The sequence below is a fragment of the Manis pentadactyla genome, chromosome 4, assembly GCF_030020395.1.
Source record: "Manis pentadactyla isolate mManPen7 chromosome 4, mManPen7.hap1, whole genome shotgun sequence".
Taxonomy (NCBI): Eukaryota; Metazoa; Chordata; class Mammalia; order Pholidota; family Manidae; genus Manis; species Manis pentadactyla.
In genome coordinates, this window is record NC_080022.1 from 177,436,253 (window position 1) to 177,450,297 (window position 14,045).

Consider the following 14,045-nt stretch of genomic DNA (forward strand, 5'->3'; position numbering starts at 1 on the left):
CGAACCACTGAGGGGCGGATCTAATACACGGGGAAAGGTTACGGAAAAGAAAGAGGAAACTCTGTCCAAGGATTTGTAAAAGGAACGAACGCTCGGCAAACTTCCTCCATCTCTTCTCCAATCTGAATGCCAAGCCCAAGCGGCAGACGTGTCCGCAACCCGGCTGGGCCAGTCCGCCCCTCCACAGCCACCTGTTAGTTTAAGTTCCTCAGCAGGGCGGGCGGGAGGCACTGGAGACCGGCGCGGTGGTCACTGGAAGGGTCCGGGACCCTCCCCCGGAGGGAGCGGTCTCCGCAGTCCCGGGGCACCCAGCCTCAGCCCCCAGAGGCATTCCAACCTGACACACTCCGCCTCCTCGCGCCCCTAGAGGGGCGCAGCGCCCCGCCCCTTCTGCCCCAACGGGGCGGCCACGCCCCTCCTAAGCAGTTTGCGGTCCACGGGTCGCCCCTGGGCACCCCAGTTCGCCTCCAAGGTCTCCCGCAGCCTCCCTGCCGAGGGACTGTGACGGAGGGCTCGCTCCCCTAGTCGGGGAGGAGGTTCGGTGACGCTTCCTTCTCCCCACCGAGCAGGGAGGAGTCGGCCGGCGGCCGCGTGGAAGAGTAGGCGGCGGAGCAGGATCTCGGCGGTGTTAGACTCGGGCGACCCCGTTCCCCCAGACTCCCTCAGAGCCCAGCCACGACTCCCGCCCCACGGCCCGGGCCTGGAGTCGGCAGAGCTGCCCCGGCGCTCCCCGCCCCCGGCCGGCTCCGCCCCAGGATGGCCAGTTCCCATAGCAATCGCACTGACACCGGTTGCCAAGCAACCCCTCCCCCTCTTCCCTCCCCGCCTTCCCCGTTAGCTCCCCCCAGCCCCAGCCTCCTCCCGCCCCCTCGCCAGCCTCCACCTCCCCCGGGGGCGCCAGCGCGGGCCCTTCGGGAATCGCTCCGGTCCGGGGCTGCACGCGCGCGTGTGAGTTTCGGTGTGCTTCATTGTGTCTGTGCGCGAGGGCGTGTGCGTGTACCAGTGGAGAGTTTGTGGAATCGGTGTGCTGGGGGGTCCGCTGCCGGGAGGGACCCTGAGCTGGTGCACAGCGGGCCGCGAGGGGACCCGCCCGCTCGCTCCGGCTCCTTTGTGTATCGCGCGGAGCCACTGCCGCGCCCACCCTCTTCTCGGCCGGCGCCCCGGGCAGGGTGTGTGTGTGTGCGCGCGCGCGTGTGCTGGGGTTGGGGGTGCCAGGGCCGGCCGTACCTTCGATGCAGCACACTCGCCACAGCCCGGAGTGGGTGAGGTCGCCGCGGGCGCGGCGGGGCGTGGGCCCGTCGTCCATCGTCAGGTTGGTGCCGTTGCAGATGTGCGCGCTGGAGTAGAGCCAGTAGTCGGTGCCGATGGCGATGGCCATGAGCGAGAAGGCGGCGAAGGCTCCGGCGGTGGTCAGCAGCATCTGCAGCCCGCGGTCGCATCGCACCATGGTGGGCGCCTCATAGTCCGCCGCCCGCCGGCCCGGCCCGCCGCGCCCGCCCGCCCTCCTCCTTCCTCGCGCCGCTCCGGGGGCGCCCGGGCCGGGGGGGCCGAGGGCCGGGGGGCGGCGCCGCGCTGCGCGCTCCGACCCCGCGCCCCGGGCGTGCCTGCGCTCCGGCCCCGCAGCGGCTCAAACTCCGAGGTGCGGCGGCGAGTGCGGGCTGGCGGCGGCGGCCGGGGGCTCCTCCCTCTCGGCCCGCCCTCCCCGCTCTGCCCGCGCCTCCGCCCCGCGCCCTCCGCGCCTCCGCCCGCAGCCGCCGCGCTCCCGGCCCGCGCCCGGCTCCTTTCGGCGCCGCCCCTCGAGCCTCGGCCCCCGCCCGGGTTTGCGCTCCTCTCTCTTCCCCTCTCCCCCAGCCCGCTTTTCTCTCCGCTCCCCGCCTCTCCCCTCCCCGCGCTCGCGCGCACTCTCCTGCCCTCCCAGGGTTCATTCACATTATTAGAGCGCAGGAAGCCGAGGCACGGGCTCCCCGGGAGGACCGGAGGGAAGCGCGTTTCCAGGCACCCGCTTACCCCACCCAGCACACCCAGGGGACTCTTTAATATGTGGGCTGTGCGTGTGTCCCTCCTTTCCCCGTGTGCATATCCGTTCCTTTACCTGGCGAAGAATGTGTAGGCTTGAGGGTGGGCGTGGGAGTGTTCAGAGCCGATTTCCAGAAGCCCCAGAGGTGGGTCACAGCTGGGAGGCACTACTGGCCAAGCCAGGCCAGGGCCACTTCCCCCTCCACCAGGTGGCCCCTGCCCCTGCCGGCTCCTCCGGATCCGCAGGCAGGGGCCGGAGGCCTCGGACTTCGGGGTTGAGGGAGAAGGGAGTTGTCAGCCAGAGGTCATTTGGAAAGAACGTAAGATCCCTGTTTCACAGAGGTGCTGAGGCTCTCGTGGGAGAGGGGCCCCCGTCATTATTGCGTTTCTGAGGGTACATCACTGGAGTCTGGGAACACCCCAGTTGCGTTAGTTGCGAACACCCCAGCCCGCAGCTGCTACCCTCTTTCTTCTAGCTCTCTTCAATACCTTGACTTCTTTTTGCCTTTCTCTCTGCTCGAGCTTTATTGGCTTTCCTGTCCTGCTCCCTTTCACCACCAGTCACTGCCTCAGCCCCCGTGGCTTCACTTAGTTGCCTTGACTTCAGGCATGATCCCAGCCTGGACACACTCCCTTCTCCTCGGAACCAGCCCAGATTCTTCCTCCTTCAAAACCCAACTCCAAACTCACCCCTCCGGGACGCCCTGAGACCAGCACCTGGCGTCCAGCACCTTTACTTCATACCTCCTGAAAGCTCGCACCGTTGGCATTCGGATGGGTGTCCTTTGGGATGCTGCACTGGACCCCCAGGAAAGGGAAAGAGGCATACAGACAGCTACTGTGCTTCTTGCAAGATGCAGCTTGAATCCTGCCTCCTTTGTGACACCTTCTGTGGCCCTACCACCTTGAGAAAAGTAATGTTCCCATGCTGAAAATGCTGGCTGCTCTCCCAAGAGATCGCGAACCTTTGCCATGTCTGACATACAAGGTAAGTGCTTAAGAAATGTCTGTTGAGTGAGAGGTGTTTTCTTAACCTGTGGAAAATTAGAGTCTGGTTGGGGGAAATAGAGCATATAAATAAAAGGGGGAAAAAATCCAAGATAATATAGCCCGGGGGCCAGACTGGTTAATTAGCATTTCTGGGCCCCTTCTCCTGCCTTTGAGGTGTCTGTTCATGTCCCCCTCCCACCAAAGTCTCAAAGGACAAGAGTCACCACCTCTGTTTTACTTTCATCCCCCCAATACCTGGTCTGGGATTCTGCACACAGCAGGTGTCCAATGTGTGCTTGAAGGTGCATACCACCTGTGAGACCCCTGGCTCTGGCTCAGAGCATGGCTATTTCCATCTGTCCATAAATTCTGGCTTCTGTTCTCAGAAGCTCCCAGAAAAGTGGATGTCAAGCTTTTCTCTTCTTTTCTTTCCTTCTTCTTGTTCTTTTTTAAAGGAGCATATCTTTTCCTCAAATTATCTCAAACAGAAGCCCAACATAAATAAACCAGGTCTCCCACCAGTTACCCCTGCAAATAAGAGCTGGCATTGCTCTGGTTGAATAGGGTACCCAGAGTGCCAGTACCCACCCACCCACAACCAGCCCCTGCAGACCCCAAAGCACCTCTGTGGACCTAAGGTTCCAGAAATGTGGTTGAAAACTGCCATCCTGAGCCAGCTCCTGGGTCACTCAGGGACATCCCCTCCACCCAGTCCTGGCAGCCTTTGCCAGGGACTTCGAGAGAAACAAATGAAAGTGGGATGATGGATCTGGTCTGTGTGGGCATGGCATCGAGGGGTGGGGGGGTGGCAGTGAGTAGTTTCTCTCAATCTCCTCTTGGGTGAGGGAGATGAAACGGGTGCTAGGGCCTTCCTCCAAGCACGTGATCCTCACGTTAATCCCACTGAGACAGAAGAACAGAAATCTGCAGTCATCAGAGCCCTATTAGATCAGCTCCCACCCCTCCACTCACCGAGGGGCATTGTGGAGAGTTCAGACAGTACCGGACTAGGGGGCAAGACAGTCTCTATCAAGTACCGGCTCCATGACTGACTAAAGGGTGATCTTGGACAAGCCAAAGCCACCGGGGAGAAAGACACCTCCCCAGTCCCCCTTTCAGAGTTGTTCCGAGGGTCAAATAAAGTAGCCTTGCACGTTGCACATACTTAGGGACTGTTTGTGGAATGAGTAGCAAACACTCCCTTCAACCTTTTCTTGGAATCAGTGAGCCAGACTCTATCTAGGGAATGTATATTACATTTTCTGTTATTCTTACTATTCTCTCCTTAAAACACCGGGGGAACCCGAGGCACAGAGAAGTGGAGTAACTTGCTCAAATTCTCTCACCTGGAAGATCCCAGCTCAGATCCTGCTGACTTCAGGCCAGGGATTTTCAAGGACACTAAACAGCCTCTTTGTCCTGGTCAAGTTCTGCTTGACTGTACTGTTATTATTACCTATTAATTTGGAGGTTGGGTGCAGCAGAATGGGACTCCAGTGGGGGCTTGGCGGTTTGCCTTTCTACCTGTGGACACCCAACTGGTAAGCCATGCTTAGTTCTGAGTTGGTGGAGGTGTAGACTGTGGAGTCAAATTGGGACTTGTCCGCCCGTGGAGTGCTGGAACAAACTCAAGGCAGGCTGAGACCATTCATCATGCCTGGGCGAGCACAACTTAAATCTGGAAATTTCTGCTCAGCCAGATTAGAGAACTCTAAATGGTAGTATTTAACTGCTGCCTGAGGTCCCTGGGTCTCTCCCATGTGACATTTCCAGATCTGGGGGAGGGATGTGACCTTTGCATGCTCAGGAGGAGGCTCGTGATTGGTCTGGTTCTAGAGAGGCTGGACGGTGGAAGTTTGACTCTTGGGAGACAGGACAAGTCAGCACGCATATTATTACCTCTCTGGACAGCTGAGAAGACGGAGATATTTAAACCAGTCCTCCAAAGCTGTCTTTTTCAACACAGAGTGGATACTTGCTCTCTTAACAGATGATTTGGGTAATTACCACAATTCTTCACTTTACTTTGGCTGTGAAGACAAAGCTTGAATGAGTTCAGAACCCTCTGACAAGCCCAGCTCCAGGGTGAAGCAGCTCTGGAGAAGAATACAGTATTAGGCTGCTCACGCTGCGTAACGTGCATGTCAAAGCTGCCTCGGAGACTGCATTTGTAATCACAGGGAGAAGGGAGGGGGAGGCCCTCTGCCAGCTAGGGGAGCGTGGCTCCCAAAGCCTTTATTAAAAGCTTTGCTTTCCCCCTTTGTCCTCTAGAAATAATGACCTCTGTGTGACAACTTTTTGTAATATCTCATTTTCATGCCCAAAGCAGATGGTTCTGCTGATTTCAGAGGCTTAGTGGTGGGGGTAGGGGCATGTGATTTGGGGAGCCTGGGAGATATCTTGGGTGAAGAGACATAAAGAATGATTTTGAATATCTACAGCAGAGGGTCGGGGATGAGTCTTCGAAGGTTCAGTGTGGAGGCTTATTTGCAACCTATCCAAATGGCTCAATACAAGGAGAATGCCTCCAGATCCTGGTACTGACAGCCTCTCTAACATCAGATTATGCACACTGCAAGAATGACATTTTTCTTTTTCTTCAATATTTCAGTAGGTTCCTTTGAGGAAGAGTGCAGATCAGAAAATTCTACTTGGCTTTCTGTACTCAAGTTTATTCCATTTCATTTGCTTATCACTTATATTCCATTCAAGGTGGTTGGAGCCAGATATGCACTCAGTGTTCATTTTTAACTCCACTGCAACAAAGTGGTGGCACATGCACCATCCCCACACCAGCCCAGCCCCTTGGAATGGAAGCAGTACTCAATGAATGCCTTCTGGGTGCATGATTCATTTACTCATGACAGCAACCATGTGAAGTGGATACCTTTACTCCCTCCCATTTTGGAGAAGATGAGCCTGTAGCTAAACAGACAGTAAGTGTCTGAACTGGGATTTGAACCCAGCTCTGCTTGGAGCATAGCCAGGCTCTGTCACCTCCTAAAAATGCACCCACTGCTGGGAGGGTGCAGAGGTACAGGATCTTCAAAGTCCCTCTGCCCACATCTGCTTCCTCCCCGACTCCTCTTTCATTTCATTTTATCCAGTTGAAATCAGGTTCAAATGACTGTCAAAGTCACATGGGGGTGGAGAGGTTATAAAGAGCTGTACCTTGCAAGCCAGATGGGGTGGAGCAGGTTCTCCATTTCTTGGGCAGGTAGGAGGTGAGCTGGGCTGATGGCAGGTGCTGGAAGCTACCAGTCTTAGGAACCCACCCTCCTCTTCCCTCCCGGCTCCTACCCCCGCTGCCTGTTCTGGTGCTGGCCAGAGTGGAGGGCAGAGGGCCAGCTCCTGATCCCAAGTCCTCTGGCTGCTACCCTATCCTGGGCCTTTTCCATTGACTGTCGTAGGAGGAAAACGCAGTGTCCTGCTGTCAGTGTTACAGTGAACAAAACGGTGAACTGTGAGTGAAGTCCGTGTGGGCTTGTTCAAGAACTGTGTTTTCAAACTTGATCCCATTAGGGGCTGTGCTCTGTCACCATGCTGGGCAGTCTCCCCCACTAGAATTTGTTCTGGAACCAGCCCCGTTGATGAATATATTGATATTTATGGCCTGACTTGGCCAAAAGCTTCCGGCCCAGCACGCTTGACAGTTAGCTGGTTATTCTGAGAACATTCTTTTCAAAACACTCGACAGGACAAACAGGCCGAGAGGTTTCTTTGTCCACAGCCAACCTCTGAAACTGAGCCGACTCTCAAAGGGTTGAGAAGAATACTCCAAGAAGGAATCAGCAGCACAGGAGGCGGAAACGTTTGAAAATTGAGATGGGGAAGATGGTCAATGACAGCACCTTCTGCAACTAATGTATATCACTTGTGCTTTTGCAAAAGTGGAGCTTTAATTCCTAAAATATAACAGCCTTGCACAGGAGCTCTAAGAAGAAACAGTGTTTCATGCAGAATTTCCCTGCAAAGTGCCAGGCGGCCGAATGAGAGGTCTGGCTCAGGGTAGGTCTGGCTACTTTCCACTGGTGAGCCACACCTTCCTTTTCATCTCCTACCTTCTGCTGCTCTCCACCGCCTGCCTGCTGGGGATTAGGGCTGCGGCCACTCTTGGCCCCCTCCCAGCTGTGCTTGCTGCTGGGTGGGAGGGCTTTATACTGCTGATGTCATTCTGAATCAGGGATATCCATGGAATATCTGCACTCTGCCTGTGTTGGTTATTCCTGCTCATTTTGTTATCAAAGAGCTGCTGGGTCTTTACTGCTTTTCTCTCCAAGGTCTTTTCTTATGAACAGAAAAGGGAAGGTCATTGGATTCAGGTTGACCCAAGTTTCTAGTCCTGCTCTGCCATTTGCTGCTGTGTGGCCTTGGACTAATGGCTGAACCCTTCTGGGCCTTTGTAAAATGTGGAACCAAGCACCTGCCTCTGGGGTTGGGCAGATTAAGAAGCCCAGGTAAGGCACTGACACAACAATGCTAATAGCTGATGTTACTGAGCCCTTCATAATCACCAGGCTTTATTCTGAATGCTCACCAAATATAACTCATTTGGTTTTCCCAAAAACCCTTTGAGATAGGTACTATTACTGGTTTCATTTTACCAAAGCGATAATGGAGGTTATGAAAGGTAAATAATTCACCAAGGGATGTGCAGAAGGAACCTGATTAAGAACCTTAGCAGTCAAACTCCAGAACACATGTTTTATAGTTTTGATTTAAATATGTACTTAGTAAATGGTAGCTTTTATTATCTGGCTTATTAATACTCCATAACAATTACATTTATGTTACTCAGCATCCTCATCCACTAATAATCACTGACTTCCCCAGACTCAAATTTCCTTTGTAATATAGACCATCACCGGATACCTTCTGCAGTCCACGAAGTGGGGCCCTCCCTGTGGGTTCATCTTGTCCCCTGGGAACCTACAAATGTGGATCTTCTCAGCGACAAAGACATTATTCAAGTCACTGCCATCCATTGCCGAAACTCTTTGAAATCTTCTCATGGCCACAGCTGAGGCCCCCAGGGGTGGAGGAGGCAGAATGGGGGCAAGTCACACAGTGCACCCCAGTGATCATGGGGCCCGGGGGCACTCACCCTCACAGAGCTGTTGCCGGACTGCAAGGTGATGTGTGCGGCGTGTGGGCCCAGGCAAAGTGGTCCGACATCATCAAATGCCAAGAGTAGATGCACATGATATGAAATGAGTGCTAACTGTATGGATGAGTGACCACCCAGGACTTTGGGGTTCTCTTCAAGTGGTTTGCAGAATCCCTGGGGTCTCCTTGGGCATGTCCTTCCAGAACTACCTGCTTTTTGGCATGGCCACTGTGCACCTCAGGGCCTTTCCCAACCTCACCCTGTTTCAAGGCAGCACTAGACAGAGTAAATTCTCAAACACTCGCATCTGGCTCCACACTGGGCTGGATCTGGTAGCAGACCATCTCCAGATAAACAGGGGATGGAGAATAAATTGACTTCCTGGGGGAGATATTTTAAATGCTTTAGATCTTTTATGATTCAAGGAGAAACATTCTTTGACTGGTGTGGTATCTGTAGAGTGTTGTCACCTGTGGCATGGCACCTGCCAAGGACTGAATTGCCCAGAGCAGAGGCAGTTCTGCAGGTAACAGTACTGTGCATCCAAAAACCAAGTGTTCCTGCTCGCACTTCCCTGACCCACCTTGTTGGGCTCCTCTGCATGCCCGGGTTCAATAGTCTCTTGTCTCACAAGATGGGTTCGTGATGGATTACCAGCAGCTGTAATTTATTGAACACCTGCTGGGCACTTTATAACCAGGAAGATTGTTGTTACCCCCATTTTACAGATGATGAAACCAAGGCTTCAAGAGGGCAAGTAACTTATTCAAGGTCAAAGTTAGTAAACAGAAGAGCTAGGATTCTAGTCGAGGCCTGCCTTTCTCCAGGAAACATATTCTTTCCACAGTTCAATAGTTTTCAACCCTGGATACTCTTTACAGTGGCCTAGGAGCACTTTAGAAATATAAGCCCCACTCTCAGAAATTCTGACCACTCTGGAGTGGGCCTGGGCATCAGTATTTTTTAAAGCCCCCAAGTGACTCCTAATGTACAGCCCAGGAAAGTCTCAGAGCTCAAGGCCGTGATGCCTTGAGTCTCAAGTTCTCCAGTAAAACGTGTGGTTTTCCAGGGAATTCATCAGCAGCGTGCATAGCCTGGATCAGTCTCTGTGGTAACTCACCAGCTGGGCCCTGGGAGAGCAGGGAAGGCAGCTGTCGAAGCCGGTGTGCTCTGGGAGATTCTAGAAGGCGCTCATTGACACTCCTGGCCCCAGCGTGGATCTTGCTGTCCTGCCATTTGCCTGTCTTCCCACCCAGCAGGTGGGAAATGCCCCATAGGGAGACCGAGGGAGGGCTCTGGCTCTGCCTCCAGAAGACCTCCTGGAATGGGAGTGTAGGGATGAAGGGACCAAGCCAGCCCCTTCTCCCCCAGCACCCTGCCCTCCAGTAATTGGGATCTGCCCTGTGGTGCTGGTCAACCCAGGTGGTTTACCAGGTAGAGTTGGGGAGCTTTGTCACCAGACCAGAGGGCTTGAAAAGGAAGGGAGGTGGACAGGGGGTGCTCAGGAGGGCCCTGTGCCTGGGAGCTTGGGGCTGTAGGATGTCAAGTGGTGGACTTACCCTGGTCTCTGGGGCATCCCAGAGCCGAGCTCCCAGGTTGGGGGCTGCACGGCCGCCTGCCCACGGCTCCTCCTCCTCCTGCCTCGGCCAATTTCCGGCAGGCCTCCGGCTGCACTTGCCAATGGAGCCAGATGCTGCTTTGGGGAAAATACCTTCTGGAGTTTGTTGTCTGAACCCTCCCATCTGACACCCACGGTGGAGAAGATGTGTCAGGATAAATGGAAAATCTCTTCATAAATATTTGAAAAAAGGCAAAAAGGAAAAGAAAGAAAAAAAAAAAACTAACCCCAAACTCCCAGCATTTGGGAACATCTTCATGATTGCTGCGAACAGATGGGGATGCAGGTCGTTAACATTCATCAATTTGTAGCGCAGTCCCAGCGAGCAGGCGGGAGCCCCGTGCCTGGTTCTGGGGCTGCCGGCGGCACGGAGCGCCTTGGCTGGCCCTGCGGCCTGGGGCAGAGGACAGAGCGGCCCAGCCTGCTTGAGGAAGCCACGGAGCACATACAGCTGGGCTGCCCTTTATCCATAATGCATAATGGTGTCTTTAAACTCAGCTGCCTTGAGACTGTTACAGGTGGAGCACAGGCTAACGTGGCCTGCAGGGGGGCCCCTGGGAGAGGAGTAAAGAGGCCCTGGTGGCTCAGGAGCTAACAGGGCAGGGCTGGTGCCCAGACAATGAAGAGAGTGGCATGCTGAGTTGGCAGGCCCAGCGGGAGGGCCACCCACCTCCCCGGGGCTCAGCTCAGGGGAGTCAGGGCATTTTAAAGCCAGGCAGTGTAGTCAGCAATCCTGAGCCTCCCCACGAAAGGGGCCTTCTCGGGCTCTGTGCTCAGAGAAACTCACCCCCGAGGGAGAGCACCTTGGCCTGACCCCTGACAGTGCCCGTCCAGCCACACTACCCCCGTGAGTCCCTAGAGACAAGCTGCTGCCCCACCCTGAGGGGTGCCTGGCCTCTGGGCTCCGCCTCTGCCCACCTGCACGCATGCAAACTCCCTTGTCTGATGCATGGGCCTGCTTGGGGCCAGCAGATGGTGTCTTCATCTTGGAGGGGAGATGGGCAGCGGGGGCAGGACCAGTCCTGGGGAGGACTTTCTTCATTGGGAGAGGTTGGGTTCCCTTCTAAGTGTTGGTGCCTGTGGTTAACTTGGAAAGGCAGATGTGTTCTGAGACCTTTGAAGACCCCATATCACCTGCAGGAGGTCCTCTCTGCTCTGGGACTCTCTGCCCAGAGATGTGAGCCCACAAACAATCCTCCCAGTCTTCAGCAGCTGACATTCTTCGGTTCCTACAGTTGGTGCCATCACAATAGAAAGGGGCCTTTGGCACAGGTCAGCATGTGAAGGGGAAGCTGCCTTTGAATCCTGGTGTGTGATGAGATGTCTGTCCACAGGGATGGGATGGAAGGTCAGAGGGACCTTGACCAAGACATTTGGAGCAGCATTTCTTGTTGACCTGTGCATCAGGTATCTTCAGAGAAACAGAACCAGAAGGATACAGAGACATAGGTGAGGAGATTTATTATGGGAATTAGCTCACAAAATTATGGAAGCTGAGAAGTCCCGCAATATGCTGTCTGCAAGCTGGAGGCTCAGGAAAGCCAGCGGTGTAATTCAGTCCAAGTCCAAAAGCCCAAGAACCAGGAGCTCTGATATCTGAGGGCAGGACAGGGTGCACGTACCAGCCCAAGAAGAGAGAGAGGAAATTCATCCTTCCTCTGCCTTTTTATATCTCCCTCAGAGCTTCCAGAAGGAGCCAACCTTACCGACACCTGATTTCAGACTTCTAGCCTCCAGAATGTGAAAAAATGTTTTTTTGTTTTAGTTACCCAATTTATGGTAATTTATTACAGCCATCAGAAACCAGTACAATGAGTATTGAGGCCCACAGGTGTGAGGGCCTGGATTCATCACTTGGAACACAGCAGAGAACAGAGGATGGGGCTCAACTGAAGGGGTCACCTTTCCAGAGCACCTTGCAGTCTGCACTCAGTGCCTCTGCCTTCTTTCTTATGTACCTTTCTTCTTAGCTCTTATCCCCACAACTACATAGTGATTGAGGGTTGCTATGTTTAATGTCTTTTCCAAGCCTGGCACACCCTAGGAGGGCAGTTTTATTCCATTCTGACTCTCATCCGCCTTAGCATAGGGCCTGGCATATAGAAATGCCCAATAAATATTTGTTGAATGAAAATTTAAATGAATAGTTTGCCTGAGCTATATAGGGGAGGAGAGAGTAAAGACTCCACCCTTTCATGGCAAACTTTCTCCAGATCCTACAAATTTATTGTCTCATGAGGGCGGGCTTAGAAATGTAATTACTTTGTTTTTCTCTCTCCTCCAAAAGCCTTGTTTTTAAAGTCTTCTTTCTTCTTTTTCCCTGTGGAATAAATATGCCTTAACTCTTAGGGCAACAGGAGGGGAAGGGGGGGCTTAGTTAAGAGCATGATTGCAAAAGTCAGACACCCAGAAGGAAAAACTTCCCTATCAAATGGAACATCTGATGAAAGTTAAAATGCCCTTGCAGAAATAAATTGGTTGCTGTAGCAACCAGTCCTGGTTCTCCCCCAGCAGAAAAACACAGAAAGCAAAGAGAAAAAAAAAAGAAAGTCAGCTACCTTTGGTCTAAGCTTGAGAGAAAGAGCTATCCAAATAGAATTACGGGACAATATTGTGAAACGTCTCATGTTACCAGCATAAACTGATATTTGCACGCTTGCCTCAGTGTGGGTAGTGGGCCCCCTTCTTAAGCCTGCTTTACCATTTCCCCTGCCTCCCTGGCTGCCTCCTGGGGGGGCAGCAGAATGCTCAGTACCCGTCAGGCAATGCCTCTGTCCCTCTCCAAGTTGTACACCGTCTCCTGTATGAAATGCTCCCAGAAACTTGCTCTTTTAAAGAGATCCTTTTCTGGATCCTTCAATAATGAGTAATCAGCTTCTAAGAGACTCTCATTATAAATTCAGATTTTTATCTATATATGGTTTTTGAGAGTGGAATCCACCCACTGTGCTTGGAGAGTTCACCGAAGGTATCAGAGTGGGGAGTGAACTCTGAGAGGTGATTCCCGATGTGCATTTGGGGCTTACGGGGAAGGGAAACCACTTCCGGAGGCAAGGACACCCAGTGCCCGGCTGCCGGAGGGAGCGGGCAGGCCCCGCCACCTGGCCCGGCTGGTGAAATGTGCTGGGCCCAGCGAGTGAGCAGCCCAGCCTCCGCTGGTTTCCTCTGGGCAGATTCTCTGTGGAGCATGTGATTAGAAAAAAGCACTTTAAAGGAGTTTGATAAGCGGGGAAAAGGCGCAAAGAATATTTGTGTTAAAGGCTCTTGGTAAGTGATGGTCCAAGACGTTTGCCGGTCATTTCACTCATTCTTCTTTGCTCCACGTGCGTTTATTGAATTCTGTCTGTGGAAGGCAGAATCACGATTTCCCAAAGATGCCCACGTCCTAGTCCCCAGAACCTGTGCATATATTACATTACATGACGAAGAATTCAGGCTGCAGATGGAGGAAGGTGGCTAATCAGCTGACCTTCAGATAGGGAGATTATCCTGGATTTTCTGGGCGGATCCAACATAATGACACGAGCTCTCCAAAGTAGAGGAGGGATGCACAAGAGGAAGTCCCAGTGATGCGAGGACAGAACTGGAGCTGACATTGCTGGCTTTGAAGATGAGGGGGCACCAGCCACGGAAGGCAACGGATTCTCCCATAGACCCTCCAGAAAGGAATACAGCCCTGCTGACACCTTGATTTTAGTGCAGGGAGACCCTTTTCAGACTCTCGAGTTACACAACTGTAAGATAATATATTTGTGTTGTTTTAAACCACTGAGTGTGCAGTAATTTGTTACAGCACCCCGAGGACAGATATACCCTCCAAGTGCCAAACCCTGTGCCAGGGAGACAGTCAAATGAGGCATGGTTCCACCCCTACCGGGTCTGTAGTCCAGAGAGGGGAACAGCCGGGAAGAGCAGCAGCAAAGGCCCGGAGGCTAGTGGTGGATGCTCTGGGCTCTGGGAGGTGGCAGAGGGATGTGCCCAGGGAGGCCTCCCAGAGCTACTTAAATGATTGGCTAATGAAAGAGGGCCTAGGAAAGACATCCGGACGGAGGGAGGAACCCGTGGGAGGGCTGGGAGTGGGTGCCCAGGGAAGCAGTCCTGACGCTGGCCTCGTGAACCAGGCTAAGCAGCATGAATTTCACCTGGAGGGCTGCAGGGGCGTCTCCAAAGGGTTGTGAGCTGGAGACTGACATATTTTGATCAACCTGACCAGAAAAATCAGCCAGAAGCAGAGCATGTGAGAAATAGAGCCAATGGATCAAAACAAAAGCTTAATGAGGCATTGGGCCGAGGTGGGTCATGCTCCGGGGAAGA

The 14,045-nt window shown here is 53.5% G+C and overlaps 1 protein-coding gene and 1 long non-coding RNA gene across 3 annotated transcripts in view; one reads left to right on the top strand and one right to left on the bottom strand.

Annotated features, from left to right (window-relative positions):
- Window positions 1–1,447, bottom strand: part of CACNG4 (calcium voltage-gated channel auxiliary subunit gamma 4) — a 64,945-nt gene extending 63,498 nt beyond the window's left edge. The window contains exon 1 of the mRNA XM_036899892.2: window positions 1,228–1,447. Coding sequence (XP_036755787.1) covers window positions 1,228–1,447 — 220 coding nt within the window. The remainder of the gene's footprint in view (window positions 1–1,227) is intronic.
- On the top strand, window positions 876–11,524 carry LOC118919712 (uncharacterized). Of its 2 annotated transcripts, none has more exons than XR_005027619.2 (3): window positions 876–948; window positions 1,329–3,004; window positions 11,066–11,524. It is a non-coding gene; the product is annotated as an uncharacterized LOC118919712 (long non-coding RNA). The 2 variants fall into 2 exon arrangements; XR_008997423.1 differs by lacking the exon at window positions 11,066–11,524 and adding an exon at window positions 4,997–8,996.
- Window positions 11,525–14,045: the final 2,521 nt, after the last annotated feature.